Raw genomic sequence first — 18,298 nt, forward strand, 5'->3', positions numbered from 1 at the left:
TTCAAATGTACTGCTACTAGGCTTCCATTTAAAGAGCAGAGAATGCTCCTGAGATTGCAGAGAGCTCTTGAAAAGTATCCCTTCCCAGCAAAACTGATCACCTTAAACTGGCCTATATCACGAGCTGAAAGCGTCCTTCCAGATGATCCTGCAGAGTTCTGTGGCTGCTAAATTGTATTCCACAACTTGCCTCCATCAAAAGTAAACCAAGGACTCTTGTTACAAAAGGAAACAGCCCTGTTCTGGAGCATTTGTCTGTCCTCGCTTCTGTCCTCCCTTGCTTCCCCCACCCCGCTCCCATTTTCCTGTTTTCTCCATAGAAGGGAAGGAAAAAATGGATCTTGCCCATCCATTCCAAGTGGATTTCTTCTCCCCACTGTGGAATTTCCAGGAGGGGTGGAGGGAGAGAGAGAGAGCGTATATTGCAGTGTTTTGGAATTAGCAAGTTCTGTGAACTTTTGTGTGAAGTTATTAGAAAGCCGGAAAATGAATTTTCTTCTCAACAGTTTCCAGCTTCGATCAATAGTAGCTGTTGGCTTTGACAATCTTGCTTTTCTTCTTTGCAGGTACAATGTGTGCATTATGGCTTACGGACAGACTGGAAGCGGGAAAACGCACACCATGTTGGGTCCACAGTCTGAGAGTAATTTCACTTTCTCCATGGAAGACGAGCAAGACTTAGGAATTATTCCTAGAGCTAGTGAAGAAGTATTCAGGTATGGATGACAGCAGATGACAGTGTTATATTTATTTATTTCATCTGTTTAGTCCATTTAGTATCTTCCTCTCAATTCAGAGTTTCTCAATGTGCAGTACAGCAGTTGCAGCCGGGCAGACGAGAAGCAGAAAAAAGCTAAATGCAGTCTTAATAGGTTCATCTCTCACACAGAGTGTTCCACAACTTCAGGACCATTATGGAGGATTCCTGCTCTCCTGTGTCACCAACCCAATGACTGGTGGATCTCAGTACTCTGAGTAATCCATGGAATGGAAAGACAAAAAGGGTGGGACTTCATTTCCTGTAGCTTTTAATTTTAAATAATTATGAAAGCCCATTTAGAAAATGCCAGAGTAGACATTTAAGCCAATCATCAATATGCACAGATAAATCAGTTGATGGCAAATTCTTTCTATTTTCAGTATACAAAATTAATTACAATTCTTATTTCAGAGTATTTCTGCACAAGCCCATCTCTGTTGCAATGTCTGATATTTCCCCTCCTTCCTCATTGTTCTTTGTGGTTCTCAGTCAGGGCTTTGTGCATTTACTGTACATATGTTCTTCCTTCTCTTACAATTATGAGGCTGTTCTTTGAATTTTGGGGGCAGGCTTATTTAAAAAATAAAAAAGCCAGATGTGCACACAGGAAGCCGCGTGCCCTTTCAGATATAGCCAGGAGCATGCAGGATTACTGGCAGTTAAAATGGAAATGGGTTTATGTCACTGAGGCCTGGTGAATCACGGCATTTGTGCATAAATAGGCTGAAATGTATGTTGAAAAGATAATGAGTTGCATCCAGAGATCCACCAACAGAATAAATTTTGGTAGTTGTGCTGTGCTGTAAACTATTGCACAAGAGCTAGTAGAAGATTTTGCACAACACAGACTTAGCTCAAGCATACAACTTCAGTTCTTGTGCAAGAGATTGCACAATACCTGGTTGCTAACAGACCCCGTATAAAACTTTACACTAGTATACACCTTGAGAAAACCCCTTCTGCTCGAGCCAGTGTGGTGTAGTGGTTAAGAGCGGTAGTCTCATAATCTGGGGAACCGGGTTCGCTTCCCCGCTCTTCCACATGCAGCTGCTGGGTGACCTTGGGCCAGTCACACTTCTTTGAAGTCTCTCAGTCTCACTCACCTCACAGAGTGTTTGTTGTGGGGGAGGAAGGGAAAGGAGAATGTTAGCCGCTTTGAGACTCCTTTGGGTAGTGATAAAGTGGGATATCAAATCCAAACTCCTCTTCTATTTCACTTACAAAGGGGCATGTTTGGATCTAACCCAATATGTTCTGATCAAAGTGAAGGTAACTGGTATCAAAAATCAGATTAACTGGACAGATTACAGCAAATTACATGGGCTATTGGTACTATAAAATACCATGCAAAAAATTGGTTAGTGTAAATATAACCTCGTTTATCCTCAGAGGGTCCCTAAGAATGGTTTATTCTTGGTAATAAGTTCATCATGAATATTCCCTTCTGGTTGTCCCATATGTGAAATGGGGAGGGGGCAGGAATTGAAAGAACTCTAAGCCACCATGCAGTCTGTTGTATGGGCAAACAAGTAAAGTCTGTGGCACAGAAAGGTTTCATTACATATCTAGGGGTTGTTTGAATTTTTAAATGGTGTTTAGAGACACGGGGCTGTATCCAAATAAGTTCGAACTGGAGTAGACTCTTTGAAATTAATGGACCTAAGTGAGCCATGTCCATTAAGTGGATCTACTCTGAGTATGACTAACATGTAATACAGCCCATAATATGCTATGTTTTCAATCCCTTGCACATGTGCAGTAAGGCCTGCCTCTTTTACATCCATGTGCACCTAGGATGGATTTCTCATACACAGGACAGTGCAACTTTGCTTGTCATCTGTTGCTTCACTGCCTGCAGTAGCCTGATGACCCACCAATGCCATTTGGAAATGGCTGAGAACAGGGGCGGAGGAAAGGGGTGTGGTGGGTGTGGTCTGCCCTGGGTGTCACCACTGAGAGGGGTGACAGAAAGCCGGCTGGCACTCACCGTGGGGCCTGCAGTGTGCCCGAGCTACACGTCTCTTCTAAGAGAGACGTGGTGGCTTGGGTGCACGCAGGCTCTGCGCTGCCCAAACGGTCTGCCCGCTGCCTCCCCCCCAGCTATAGGGTGGCTGAGTGGAAGGAGGCAGGCAGACTCCGGAGGCCCTATGGGCAGCTTGCCCCGCCCCTGGCACCCAAACAACTTCTTCCACCGCTGGCTGGGAATGTAAACATTAAAGATCTTGCAGTCGTCGTTGGCATTGCTAATTTCATCAACAAATCTCTTTTCCTTTTCAAGCTGTACTTTTTGCACAGATATTGCAACTGTGGAGCCTGTGCAACTGAAGCGTATTGTCAACAGAGTTGTCCCAGTATATCACAGCCGCAGCATAATGGGCTGGGTTTCTCATGCATGCTCATGGTTAGGAAGTTTGGGGTATTTAGATAAGCGCTTAAGTCAGGCTTTTAATAGTCCCCTAGATCACAAGCCTAGTTTATTCAGGGTTTTGTTTCAGTCGCTAAAGCTCTCCCCACTCCTTTTTCAGACTCCTTTCAGAAAAGCCACTAGGAAGCCATTGGGTTGAGGTTTCTGTCGTGGAAGTATATAATAATGAAGTTTTTGATCTTCTGGCCAAAGACAGCTATGGAAGAATGAGTGGTGTCAAAAGGGACATAATCACAAATAAGGAAGGAAAAAGCGATATCCCACTTCTTACCCATGAGTGAGTACTCTTGTGCATCTGTGACCAAGAAGTCATGCAGCCTGTGTCGGTGACAAAAAATGCTAATCTGTATAACATTGTTAAGATCAACTTGCTTTTCATACTCATTTGTTACTCGTTAGCATCACTGCAATATGACTTTTTCTGCCCACCCCCTTTTTATTTGTGTGTGTGTGTGTGTGTTGAGACATATTTTCCGAATGTTCCCCCACCTGGGGATCTCTTGCCAGCTAATGTTTTTCAGGATTTGGAGTGTCTCAATCTTATTTGCTCTCTAGGCGGGGAGGGGAGGGGGACATATTGTAACTTTGCCTATACTTGGAAATTCATTATAGTTGAAAGCAGGAAAGCCTTTCAGGGTTTTGCTTTGTTTTTTTGCTTTGAAAACAGTTTCAGATGGTAAAATTCCACAGAAAACCATAACTGTTTTTATTCCCAGTGGAAATGTGATTTCCCCCCTCTCTTCTTAAACTCCTGTAGTCACAATACACAACATAAGCATTTCTTATGCTTTTTTTGGGGGGGGGAGGCCTAGAAGGCAGACACAACAGACCTTTTATTTCCTTCATAAACTATAATATACTACACCCACAAAAGAGATAATTTAAGACAGTATTTTTGTCTGTGGGTTTCACTAACATAAGCAAACCACTCAAGCTTTGTTTATGTGGTTCTGTATTATTGCCAAAAATCCTTGATTAAAAATACACCAAATGTGCTGGAGGGTTGAGCAGACATAATTCCCTCCGTTTGGTTTTGTATTCTGCATAAATTGATCACCCCACAGAAAATTGGGGACCACTGAGAATTTTTTTTAATGGCTCTTTCTGCAATCAGGGATCTGAACGTTTCTGAAGTCTAATATTCTGGTTCAGTGGATTTTCTTCATAATGTTTATACCTAAGGACAAAAAGTTTAGGATTCAGTGTAATAAAAACCAATTTTAAAACAATAAATTCATGATTTATTTGGAAGGAGAAAGAGGAAATCAGACTTTGTAGATTTGGAAGGGACCCCAAGGTAACAGCTGAGCAGACCAAGTTATCACAATATTGAGAAAGCATAGCTGTTGTCATCAACTAATACCATAATTTCTAGTGCCTGGTCACATGTTACATTTTTCCTTCTTGGTTTGCTCGGCCAAGAGATAACTCTTACATTTATTTCTTATTGGCTGAAAGGGTCTGACTTGGTTTGAATGATCATATTTTGGCTTATTAAACTGAGATCTGCTCAACCCTTTGGTTATGCATGGAGCCCCTTCACTCAAGCCATGTTTAAACCAAGAACCCTCTAATCAACCAAAGCATGGCTACCTACTTTGGAAAAAGGCAGGCTATTATACCAACTTCAAGCTGTGGCTTAATATTTTAGTTTGTTCTGAAGCTGGGAACCATCATTTCCTAATTAAGATAAAACAAGAAACTGGTTAATTAGAGGCTTTCTGATCTAATCTGGTTCCTGGCAAAGGGAATTGTTCAAAAGCTCCTCTTGCATATCTCAGCTAAATAAGCTAAGATATGGTCATCCAAACATGGTCAGTGGCTAAGCACTGACTACAGAATTCACTAAAAGAATCTATACAGTGACTGTAGCCTTTATTTTGTGTATTATGAGGAAAGATGGCAGTTGCCATTTGATAAAACTAATTTACCAAAGTAATAGATTCCCAAAGTCTTATTTATCATCTTTCTCACCAAATTGACCTACCCCAGTTCCACACAGCCATAGGTCAATTAACTAAAGTATTCAACTTCTGAGATCCTCCTGCAATTCATTGCCCGTGCTTTCTGTCCAATAAATTTATGCCTTGTATTTGAAATCTTGAGGCCTGTAGTATCACTCTTGAGTCATCCTTGTCCTGCGATTTAGTGAGGGAGAAATCTGCTGCAAGCTGGAATATGTGTCATGTGGTAGAAAACTGGCAAGCATAAGATCCCCTTTTTCTTTCCATTGTTTGGGAGGCTTTGCTTTTATTGCAGTTTTTTTATTATGCAGTTTTTAGAAATTTCAGGGAAGAAAAAGCTCCTTTTATAGAAACGTTTATGTGTCTAAGACACACACACACACACACACACACACACACACTCTATATATATATACACCATCCTGCTAGATGTATAAAAAATGTGTCTTAAATTCAATGCATTTAGGGAAAACATTAATAAACACATAATATTAAGTATTTATACAAAAAAGCTAGAAAATGAAAGACAAATCAAAACAAAATAAGGGAACCATGGTGATTGGCCACCCTTATTCTAAAGAGTCGAAAGTAAGTTATGGGGGTTTTGAGTAGTGTTTCATCTATAGCCAAGGAAGAATGGTTGTTCTTTTCCTTTGGAGACATTGCACGCTGGGAGTTTGTTCTTGAAACCTTCTGGCACATAGGCTACCGTATTGGTTACATTCTCCTAACCTGATTATAGAAATAGCATGTTGATATCCAGTGGGAACCAAAGGTGCTCTTTGGTTTTTTTGGCTATGCAAAGCAGGTGGGTTCTTTTCTTTGCGTTTAGCCTTTGAGTACGTTCCCTCTGAGTGAACATTTGCCACCATGGTGAAAGGGAGCTGCCTTTGAAATAAGAGCCAGTTCTTTCTTTTATAGATTGAGCAATCTGTAATACCGGTCAAGGGGTATTGAGTCCCATTTGACTCTCATGTGAAGCCAGAATGTAACTCCTCAGAAACTAAACTTGCAGCCGTCTCCCACCCCATGTGGCAGATGCTTTTCATGCTGTCTTCAAGCTGCTGATTTTGCATGCAGGCAACTGTATACAGCACCCTTAAACTGAAGTGTCTGAGAGTTGAGGGGAGAGGTACCTCCTCCTCCAGAAATGAAAATAGGACACTGACTTCCTCAGAGGGAGGGTCTTCCTCCCATCTTCCTTCCCTTTAGAAAAATTGAAATTCTGTTAAAAACATAGAATTTCTCTTTCTAAATGTTGGTGTGCTGTCGGTTTCTCAATGACATTTCTTCCTTCTTGGGTATTATTAGGTATTCAGATGTTATTTGGGACATATGAATAGCTAAGTCTCACCACATAGAGGGAAAAAAAATAAAAGAATTCCTTCCAGTAGCACCTTAGAGACCAACCAAGTTTGTTATTCGTATAAGCTTTCATGTGCATGTACACTTCTTCAGATACCATGCACATGAAAGCTCATACCAATAACAAACTTAGTTGGTCTCTAAGGTGCTACCAGAAGGAATTCTTTTATTTTGTTTTGACTATGGCAGACCAACACGACTACCTACCTGTAACTAGTTCTTAGGAAAAATTAGTTTAGAAAACAAATCTAACTAGGGCAAAGTCAGAAAAAGTGATGAGAAAAATCTGACCAGTTTTATTTGGGTTGGCATCCATGACAGAAGAGTGATGCTCTCTCCAGACTGAGATGCTAGTTTGTAGCTGGCAACACATCATACAATATTATCTTTTTTTTTTACAGCCGACAGTCTCCATATAATTAGGTTGTTTCACGATTCCTGTTAAACCCTGCATTTCAGTTGGAGGTGCTGTGCATAATTCAAAGCAGGGAGGAAACAACATGAACCACACACTGCAATTGTTTTTGCATGTTTAGCGACGTCTGTTTCACCTTTAATCTCTCTCTGTGCCAGGTTCCCAGGACGAACAAAAATCCTGAGATTTCTTTTGAATACATACATTCATTCATCTTAGATGCAGAAATGGTTTTTTTGTGTGGCATGTGCTTCCTTTTGAGCTTCTCAGATCTGGATTTCCTCATCCTGTTCTTGGTTAAATTAAATGAATACTGTTGCAGGAATGTCCTCAGAATTTGTGTTGCAAAAGATGGTTCCACTGTTATTAATCTAAATCACAGTTGTACAAAACTATAGTGTCTTGATGGACAATGAAAGTATTCAAGATTGACACCTAAAACTGTCAAAATGTTATTCATAGTTACCCAGATGTTGTTTTTCATTGACCATGATTGTTACAATTTAAATCAAAGCATCAAGGTATAAAATTGACCCCTTGTGTCTTAATAACTTAGTTGTTTTACAAATGCACCATATAAAACATGCAGTTTTAGTACAGATGCTTTCGGTGGTGGTGGGGAAATGGAAACAATATTTAGGACAATATGAGACCCCTGGGGAAGTGAGCAGATCTGTACTCATGCTTAAATTGCAGCATTTTTAAAAATCCTGCAAAAATGTTTTGTTTTGTAAGGCCTGTTGAAGATGCTGTGGAGTTTTTGGAACTAGTTAATAAGGGCTTACAACTGAGAGTCAAACACCCGACACTTGTCCACGCTCATTCCTCTCGTTCTCATCTTGTGATAACCTTGACAGTAACCACAAAGGCTGACTCAGAGGATAACTTGGGTAAGTTGCCTGTTTCTAGAATACCTCTAGGATTGTCATGGTAGCCACTACCCATACAAAGTATTTGCTTTGCTTTTCCTTCATATCTAGCCTTTAAACCAGATCAGAAATGTAATTGGCTAGTCTGCTTTAATGCTGACAATGAATTCCAAGCTGAAACTCACTGCAACCATTTCCTATTGTTTAAATTCAAGCTGGAGAAAAACCTGAGAGCCACGGGCTAGGAGAAATTCTGGGACTAACATGTGGGTGCTCCTTCCTAGCTATACACTACATGGTCTAGTGTACATCTCCTGACTCCTGCTTTTCCAGTTTTGAGCTAGGTTTATTAAATTTATACCCCTCCTCTTCTAGTCAAAGGTCTAGACAGCTCATTTCTATAGAATTCCATCACAAAAATGGAACTATAATAAAATAATATTATAAACTGTTATAATAAAATGCGATCTCCCCCCCCCAAATACCTGAGTGTCATGGACTAGCTAGAGGCAGAAGAGTGGTGGGAGGTATCAGCTGGGGAACCCCCAGGGGGGTAAAGTTCAGATTCAGGGGATTGGTGATGTGATTATGATGAGTAGTCAGAGGGAGACAAGGGGGAAGACAGGGAGGAAAAGGTGTTGGAAGCTGAAGAGGTAACAGGGTTTAGTGAGCAGGAAGAGGCTGGGGTAGAGAGCCGTCCAGAATCAGAGGCAGGAAAAAGGAGAGGGGGACAGAAAATAGAGAGGAGGCAGGCTGCTGAAGGCAAGGAATCTCCCCCTCCTGCTGCAACTAGTTCCTCTCCTCCCTGATCCCCCAGAACATATAGAGGAATGAACAACAAGAGACTAGACAAAGGATCCTGAAATTGCTTGGGAAGTACCCAGGAAAGGAGGAGTCTTGGGGAGCAGTGGGAAGATGGAGACCTCCAGTCCTAGCACCTGTCTCATTGGGGCAAGACCTGCTGGGAAAAGTTGCTGTGATCACTAGGACTTCACAGTTTTGGTTTCTTTGAATAAAGAGTTAACTTCACTGACACTGGTGTTTTTTTATTGCTGACCTACTCCTAACTCCGGATCCTGACACTGAGCGAAAGCTGGCAAAACTATCCAAGTTACTAAGACAAAGTACATAAAGACTAAAAAGTTTTTTAAGTTCTCATAACCTGTAAAGATGGGCTCACCTGAGACTCCTGCAGTAGTTCACAATGGAGAAGGCTTTGATGCATTCTTCTCCATCTATGCTATATCCTACAGTAAGTGAATTGTAAGCAAGGCTAATACTGCTGATGCTGGTTATGAGTCTTTCAATGTTGTGGGATTGCCATTATCTAGAGAAGGTCATAAGAATGAGCAATTGCATCTGGTTTTGTGAGTAGTGGATGCAATTCCCTACACATCTTTGATACATCTCAATGCTAGCAGAACAGTGTATAATCAGAGCCCAGCAACTGTATAATAACCACTTGAAAATTACTGGATCCACCCTTAGTCTTAACCCAGAAACTGAACTAAACAGGTTACCCACCCCTCCTGCATGTCTTACTTTGCTTCTGCAGGGTCAGAAATAAACTTTTCTCATTATTTTTCTTTCCTTCACCAAGCAACTCCCTGGGCAGGTGACCGTTCGAGTCCAAAGATGGGTAGAAAACATTTCCTCACTTCTCCTTGCTCAGTGAAAGATGACAAGCCCTCCTTGCCTTCTAGAGCTTCTTCTCCGACGCTGTTTTTCAATGAATCTACAGAAAAACTTAAGCGAATGAGAACGAAACTGCAGCTGGTGGATTTGGCTGGCAGCGAATGTGCTGGTAAAGTAACCTTTGGGACAAAACATATTCATGCTTGTGAAGGTGGAAACCTACCTTGGGATCAGTTTGCATTGAGTAAATTTAGCTAGTGCATGTAGAAGCTGCGGACAACATATTCCGCTCCAAGGACCACATCTGAAATGGATCTGGTTAAACTGTTACTGTCAGGTCCGTGTGCCTGTTGAGTGTGGACTGGTTACTTGAGATCCATAAAGTGCTTAGCCTGCAAAGAACAGCTACAGAGTTCCCAAGTGGGGCTCCTAAACTTTATTAACATACCTTCAAGGTTTTATTTAGTTACAATCTTTCTGATCTTTTGCTAAATTACCGTTGTGTTTTGATGTATTCCATATCACACCAGAGTCATCCATTTGCCTTTTAACTCCCCCTCTTCCATTTTTCTTAGAATCCACTGATGCCCTCTTTCCTGATCTTCAAAAGCTGGTCTAGGTAGAGGCCCCAGTACCAAATATTCCTCGAGTGCTCCCCACCCCTCCTAAATTGAGTATTTAGTTAGTAATTTACCAAATACCAGTGACATGTTGCATGAAAATTTGTAGCAGTTTCCGTCTCTAGAGGAAGTGTTTTGTATTCAAACAATGGAGGAGGAAATAATCCATTTTTAAGATGGATTCTCCCCTCTCCATGGACTTCAAGGCATCTTTGAAGCTTTGCCCCCAACACCAATAAGCTAATTGGCAGTGAAATCACATATTCAGGAGAAGTTGCCCTTAGCATTGTTCAACTGACAGGTGTTAGTCACCTGATATCATTATGGCATCAGGTGATGGGTGCAACCACACACCTGTCAAATTTGATCCACGGGGCAGCTAAGTATCTGGCCCACAGTCAGATTCAGTTCCCAACCCCTGCAATACAATGAGCTTTCTTAGGTAGTTTTGGAGCAAAGTGGCATTTACTTTGTCCATTCGCAATGCATGCCATATACTCTTTGAATAGAGATTATTCAGGCATCCTTACTTTTGACTTTCAGGCATCTTTCAAAAACTTTCTAGTGCCAAGAGGCCTTAGCAGTTGTTGTTGTTTAAAAAAGAGTAGCCATTAATTTTAATTTTTGAACAGTATTGCATCGAACTGTTGTTTTGCATAAATTTAAGGCCCAGCTCCTGACAGTCACTGATCTTAGAGCATAAGCAAAGGGGGCACTCGGTGACATAGCTGTTAAGAGGGGCCTGAATTCCCCAGTTCCTTTCCTACCTTGATGCACAGTCACAGTTCAGCACAAAGTTTGTTCAGGCTGCTGCTTAATAGGTATTACCTTTCTGGTGCTAAACCACCTAGGAATGCCTGCAATTTAAAGCTCACAAATGATTTAAATACATCAAATATTTGTCCAGATCAACATAATTCAGTGTGGCTTCTTCAGCCTCCTTATGAAAAACAATACCAGGAGGGATGTTGATGCATCCTGTAAGCAATTTCCTGTTTTCTTTGGCTCCCTCCTCCCTCCCCCCATGCTTTCTTCCTCTTCAAACGCAGTCCTTTCAGAAACCTGATTATTTATTTCCTAAAGGACAAGCTTCCTTACCAAGAAAAGCCTCTCAGTCAAATGCAACATTCCAGAAATAATGTTTTGAAAACTGAACCTCTGTTATGAAAGAGGTCTTTACGTTGCTGCCAAGAGTTCTTTTCACTGGTCACATTTTAAAAAAAAAACTATTAAAAGATACACATATTATTTGTTGTGGGTGTTAAAGCTTTCTTCTTCTCGCTCTCCCCCCCCCCTTTTAGCCAATATACAGTTGAGCAATCCTGTGATGTTTCCACTGCTTCTTGAGGGCAACCATTTGCTGGTCTGTTCTTTTGAAAGACCAGGTCTCCAGGTGGCACCACTCGGCATCATTAATGAACTGCAGTGATTATCGCCAATTTGTCCCCGCTAATATTTTACATAATAAATAGGTTAACACCGCAATCCTAAGCATGTTTATTCAAAATTAAATCCATCTGTGTTAAGTGGGACTCAGTCCCAAATAAATGGGTTTAGAATTGTAGCCTAAACTCTGCTCAATTTCTGGAAGACATTTTTTTGCTTGGATAAAATCACATCAGCTTTTCCATTTAGACTACAGTGGTACCTCAGGTTAAGTACCTCTGGAGGTCCATTCTTAACCTGAAACTGTTCTTAACCTGAAGCACCACTTTAACTAATGGGGCCTCCTGCTGCTCCCGCGCAGCCAGAGCACGATTTCTGTTCTCATCCTGAAGCAAAGTTCTTAACCCGAGGTACTATTTCAGGGTTAGTGGAGTCTGTAACCTGAAGCGTCTGTAACCCGAGGTACCGCTGTATTTAATTTTTTTTTAATAGATTTTTATTAAAGTTTCAACAGATTTATAGTAACAAACAAAACAAAACAGCATAACAAAAAACAATAAGCCATAAAAAACACACAACCAAACAAAATAATATATATGTTCAACTCTTACTTTCATATAACTTACTTTCCTGACTTCCTCACATCTCCCTTTTCTGTATTCAAATTTCCAATTTAGTTTCAGCAAATTCTTCTTGTATTTTAACTAATTTTAACATTTTTTAATTCTTTTAAATTAACCACTCCCACTGCTATCCACTTATCTTCTGATCCCCCATCACTTTGGTTAATTTAACTTTGTTTCTTTACTTGTTACATGAAAACATCTTTACACATTCCTCTCAGCTTTGTCACTAATACCACATTGTCTCAATATCCTGCATCACTTTAACATTCAAATAATTTACAATGTTTTTGCAGATAAACTTTAAATTCCTTCCACTCCTCTTCCGTTTGTTCTTCTCCCGTGTCTCGGATTCTGCCAGGCATCTCTGCCAATTCCATATAGTCTATCAATTGCATCTGCCATTCTTCCAGGGTGGGTAAATCTTGTGTCTTCCAATACTTTGCGATAAGTATTCTTGCTGCTGTTGTTGCATACATAAAAAAAGTTCTATCCTTCTTTAACACCTTCTGGCCAACAATGCCCAAGAGGAAGGCCTCTGGTTTCTTAGGGAAGGTATACTTAAATACCTTTTTCAGTTCATTATATATCGTTTCCCAGAAAGCCTTTACCTTTGGGCACGTCCACCAGAGGTGAAAGAATGTTCCCTCGGTTTCCTTACATTTCCAACACTTATTGTCAGGCAGATGATATATCTTTGCAAGCTTGACTGGGGTCATGTACCACCTGTAAATCATTTTCATAATGTTTTCTTTCAAGGCATTACATGCCGTAAATTTCATACCAGTGGTCCATAACCGTTCCCAGTCAGCAAACATAATGTTATAACCAATATCTTGTGCCCACTTAATCATAGCTGATTTGACCGTTTCATCCTGAGTATTCCATTTTAACAGCAAGTTATACATTCTTGACAGTACCTTAGTCTTAGGTTCTAACAATTCCGTTTCCAATTTCGATTTTTCCACCTGGAAACCTGTTTTCTTGTCCATATTAAAAACCTCTCTAATTTGATGATAATCTCGCACTTTATCTTTTAGTTTCTCAAAACTCTGCAATCTCCATGTATCTCCATCATATTCTAATATCTCCCAATATTTAGGCCATTTGGCCTCCATATTAAGTCTTTTCAAAGCCTTAGCTTCCATAGGTGACAACCACCTTGTGGTCTTGTTTTCTAGTAAATCTTTATATCTTTTTTTTTTTAATATTTTATTTGGATTTTTCAAACTTAAATGCAAAAATAAAAAACAGTATAACATATATCATAACATCTTTTCATAACATCTTTGGACTTCCTCGCGCCTCCCGCTCCCATTTGCATCATTGCCAATTCTTGCCAGCAATTTATCATCTTGTTTACACTCTTATGTCAAATTCATTTAAATATAATCTATAAATTCTCCAAAAGGTTTATAATTTTTCCTCAAATTTACTTATCATCTTAATTCTCACTAATTTAGTGGTGCACAATTATTTATGATCTAGCATCCTTTCTTAGCATTCAACCAAATTACAGTATTTTTTTAAGTAAATCTTGAATTTCTTCCAGTCTTCTTCGACTCTCTCCTCTCCCAGGTCTCGGATTCTGCCAGTCATCTCGGCTAGTTCCATATAGTCCATCAGTTGCATCTGCCACTCTTCCAGTGTGGGTAGTTCTTGAGTCTTCCAATTTTTAGCGATGAGTATCCTTGCTGCCGTAATCTTTATATCTTATCCAGACATTAAAAACTGTTTTCCTGACAATATGGTTCTTAAATGCTTTATGAGCCCTAACCTTGTCATACCATAAATATGCATACCACCCAAACGCATTGTTGAACCCTTCCAAATCCAGAATGTCAGTGTTCTCAAGAAGTAGCCAGTCCTTTATCCAGCAGAAAGCTGTTGATTCATAATATAACTTCATGTCCAGCAGGGCAAACCCCCCTCTTTCTTTAGCATCAGTCAGTATTTTAAATTTTATTCTGGGCTTTTTGCCCTGCCAGACAAATTTAGAAATATCTCTCTGCTACCTCTTGAAACAATCCACTCTGTCCACAATCTGCAAGGTCTGAAACAAAAACAACATTTTTGGCAATACATTCATCTTTATAGCCGCAATTCGGCCCAACAAGGAGAGCTTCAAATTTGACCATATTTCTAGATCTTTTTTTTACTTCTGACCAACATTTTTCATAATTATCTTTAAATAAATTCAGGTTTTTAGCTGTCATATTTATCCCTAGGTATTTCACTTTCTTCACCACATTTCAATCTGTCTCTTTCTGAAGCTTTTCTATTTCCATTACAGTCATATTTTTCTCCAATACTTTAGTTTTCTGCTTATTTAATTTAAATCCTGCCACCTGACCAAACTCCTGAATTAATTCTATAACTCTTTTCGTACTAGATTCTGGCTCCTGCAGCGTCAAAACCAGGTCATCTGCAAAGGCTTTAAGTTTATATTGTTTGGCTCCGACCTGTACACCTTTAACCAACTGATCCCTCCTAATCATATTCAAGAGCACCTCCAGGACCAAAATAAATAATAATGGAGAGATAGGGCATCCCTGTCGTGTTCCTTTTTCAATTTTAATCTCTTCTGATACCACATTATTTACTATCAATTTTGCTTTTTGTTCTATACCATTTTCAAACCCTCGTCCCACACCCATTCCCTTAAGATTTTTTTTCATAAAGTTCCAAGAAATATTGTCAAAGGCCTTCTCCGCATCAATAAAGATTAACACTGCTTTTGTATTTGTGTTCGTCTGCAATAACTCCAATATATCAATAATGTTCCTTGTGTTATCAGACAAATGTCTACCTGGAAGAAAGCCTGCCTGATCTTTGTGTATTACTTCATTTAACACTCTTTTCAGTCTGTTAGCTAAGATATCTGCAAAAATTTTGTAATCCACATTTAACAGGGATATGGGACGGTAGTTTTTAAGTTGTGTCTTTTCAGCTTCGGATTTTGGTATGAGTGTGATGAAAGCTTCTTTCCACGACTCCGGTGCCTTCTTCCCCTCCATAATCTTGTTGCACACCTCCTTTAGTGGTTGGATTAAATAGTCTTTCAAAGTCTTATAGTACTTGGAGGTTAACCCGTCATCATCGTCAACTTGTGAGACTGGTATATATGTCTTATCAGAGTCAACATTGGTTTATTATTTATTTAAGATGTATACATGATGCTTTTCAGGTGAACGTCACAAGGCGACTTATAAAAAAGCGTTTAAAAATATTAATTAAAACTTCATAATAAAACAGCAAAAAAAATGCAATGACTACAAAAGCTTTTTTTTAAAAAAAGGGAAAGTTTATTAATTTGTAGTGTATTTTTTGAAAGCTAGATCTCCTCCTTCAGTGGTGGAGGGAAAGACCTCGGCAGAAACACTATAAGCTAAATCAGGCTTCCTCAAACTCGTCCCTCCAGATGTTTTTGGCCCACAATTCCCATGATCCCTAGTTAGCAGGACCAGTGGTCAGGGATGATGGGAATTGTAGTCTCAAAACATCTGGAGGGCTAAGTTTGAGGAAGTCTGAGCTAGATGGTGAGTGGCTCTCTAAGCTTGTCTGTCTTTTCTTTCCATATCTGTAATTCCTCCCCTCAGGAAAAATGGTCCTCAGGTATCCCTGTAGGTTATGGGAGGGAGAGGTCAATTCAGCTGAAACAGGTTTTGTTTTATTTTAAGTGGGTTTGTCCCATATCCTCAGTGCCAACTTTCACCCCTTGTGAATGCATTAAAATAAAATGAAGTTGACCTGGTAGAATCACTTCAAAAAGTAATGAGAACCTCTGTGTGAGAAGTGTACTGTATATCCAGGTGTCTGGAAGCATGGAGTTGTGCTTGTTCTCACTGCTCTGTTTTCTTTTCCTGTGCACTAGGCATGTCTGGTGTGACCGGGTCAGTCCTGAGAGAGACATCCTTCATTAACCGCAGCTTGTCTGCTTTGGCCGATGTGCTTGGAGCCATATCAGAACAGCGCTCCCATGTGCCATATCGAAACAGCAAACTTACCCATTTACTTCAGGATTCCATAGGTGAGGAGAGCTGGCTTTAATAACTCCTGCGTTCAGCCTTTCTTCCATTCAGTTTGAAATTCATCTGTGTGAGATATTTATCACCTTGATCTTAAATTCAAGAAACCCAGATGGTGATAAAACAGGATGCTGAGTCAGAAGTCTTCTGGCTTTGGGGTGAGCTCCCCCCCCCCCCTGCTCAAACACGGCTTTTCAGACTTTGGCAGCTATGCAGAAAGCATGCATTCACCAGGCAAAGATTTCTCCACCATTGCATTGCAATGAGGAGAAAAGCTGCCCCTGTTGAAGGTTTACCTGTTTGGTAGCTACTAAAGACATGGAAGCCTTTCCATAAATGCCAAAAATTAGCATATGCATATTTTATCTATTTGGCTGTTTCTTTATCTTGTGCACAAGCCCTTAATTAGGCCAAAGAACTTGATTTTGGCATTCAGAAACATTAAACTATATAGTATAAACTGAGAAAAGGGCTGAAGTAACTATACTCAGGTTGAAACAAGCCCAAAACAGTACTTGTGTGAACTGAGATGTGCATTTGTAACCACCTTTCATTATTAGGCATACATGTTTTCCGGAAAATGTGAAATTATGAATAAATTTATAATTTCATGAGGTGAGAACACAATGAAAAGCATCCTCTCAAATTTAAAATGTGATTATCGAGAAACCTGGGTTCACTCAAACTTTTGAAAGAGTGTCGCCTTTGGCATGCTTCTTAAATCCAGCAAAGTTTTTTATTTAACTTTATACTTAAGCTGCTATTTCTCCTCCCCACACCATTTGTGAGACCAGCCTTATTAAAAGACACAACCCAGCAATTTCCACTAGGCTTCCATTACGAGGCCCCTGTAATTTAATCTTTGCACTCTGATTCGGAGGTGTACAATTTTCTCACAAACCTTACTATCTCTTCTGCCAACACTCCCCTGCAGATGCAGACACCTACAAATACAGTCATATAAATATGAAAGAACCGCGTTTGTTTCTACATATGCCAATATTGTTCTGCCCCTGAAATCTTCTTCCTCGAGTGCAGTCATTTTCTGTGCATGCCATTGTGGCTGGTCTGCTAGCCATTTCAGTCATCTTCCAGCTAGAAACATGGCTCTGCTGTCTGTCTTTGGGGAAACCTGCACTCCTTCAAATTTTATCAAATGAGCCTCCATGTAAAAAGAAAAGGGTGGGTGCACTTCTTACATTGGGATTCATATAGATAATCATGCCAGAGTTAGATTATGGCCTTGCACAGCAGCTTACTTAAAAATAGTGTTTATTTAGCCCTTCTAACCCTATCTTAAATAAATGCTTTGCCTTTGTGAAATGGGCAAGATCCACTCTGGTTAGCATTTTGCAATTTATTGGGGGGGGGAATCTGTGAACATGTATGTCTTGTTTGTTCTTCTTAGGGGGCGATGCGAAGTTGCTGGTGGTGCTGTGTGTCTCCCCCAGCCAAAAGTATATCACAGAGTCACTGCAAACCCTGGGGTTTGGATCTCGCGCACGGCAAGTTCAGAGAGGGCACGCAAAGAAAAGAAACCAACCAGCGCTGAGCAAGTCCAAATAAGAAACACAACTCCTGTGGATTGAAGCATTATTAATGAGTTCCTCAGACTGAAATGTATCTTGTTGTCATAAAGCTGAAAACTGCCAGTTAAAATAAGCACTCCATATTGGCAAGCCCTAAAATTGCTTGGCAGTGTGTCTTTGTTCCAAGAATAATTGCATGAGTTAACAAACAGCTACCACTAAGGGTAGATGAGCATGTCTATCATTCCTTTTTTGGGAGAGCAGTGGGATGAGAATGTTTTACAAGGCAAATCATTTTGGAATAGCAAAACAAGGGCAGAACCCCCCACGGCTGAAATCTCTGTTACTTAGTGCTGCTAGCTAACAAAGCAGAGCGACAGGAGAATGCCAGACACAGTGGGTGGCATCTACCATAAAGAATTTAATCAGGCTAGCTGCTACAACTCCCAGATCTCTTTCCTGGTCAGTCACTTCCCGTTTGGACCCCAAATGTATATATGTGAAGTTAGGATTTTTTTGTCCCTGTGTACAAGACTTGACAATTGCTTATGCTGAATCACACCTGCCATTCTAATTACAATTCACCCAGGTTGGAGATATCCTTTTGGAGCTCCTCACAATCTCTTTTTGTTTTAACCACCCCAAACAGTTTGATATTATCAGCAAACTTGGCTACTTC

General features: G+C 40.2%; 1 protein-coding gene across 1 annotated transcript in view; it reads left to right on the forward strand.

Moving 5' to 3' along the window:
- Nucleotides 1–17,778, forward strand: part of KIF25 (kinesin family member 25) — a 42,403-nt gene extending 24,625 nt beyond the window's left edge. Inside the window, exons 10-15 of the mRNA XM_081855853.1 lie at nucleotides 567–716; nucleotides 3,286–3,462; nucleotides 7,665–7,819; nucleotides 9,399–9,602; nucleotides 15,937–16,092; nucleotides 17,499–17,778. Coding sequence (XP_081711979.1) covers nucleotides 567–716; nucleotides 3,286–3,462; nucleotides 7,665–7,819; nucleotides 9,399–9,602; nucleotides 15,937–16,092; nucleotides 17,499–17,656 — 1,000 coding nt within the window. The 3' untranslated portion in view covers nucleotides 17,657–17,778. The remainder of the gene's footprint in view (nucleotides 1–566; nucleotides 717–3,285; nucleotides 3,463–7,664; nucleotides 7,820–9,398; nucleotides 9,603–15,936; nucleotides 16,093–17,498) is intronic.
- The last annotated feature ends 520 nt before the right edge of the window (nucleotides 17,779–18,298 follow it).

This window comes from Podarcis erhardii (assembly GCF_964252035.2).
Source record: "Podarcis erhardii genome assembly, chromosome: 3".
NCBI lineage: Eukaryota > Metazoa > Chordata > Lepidosauria > Squamata > Lacertidae > Podarcis > Podarcis erhardii.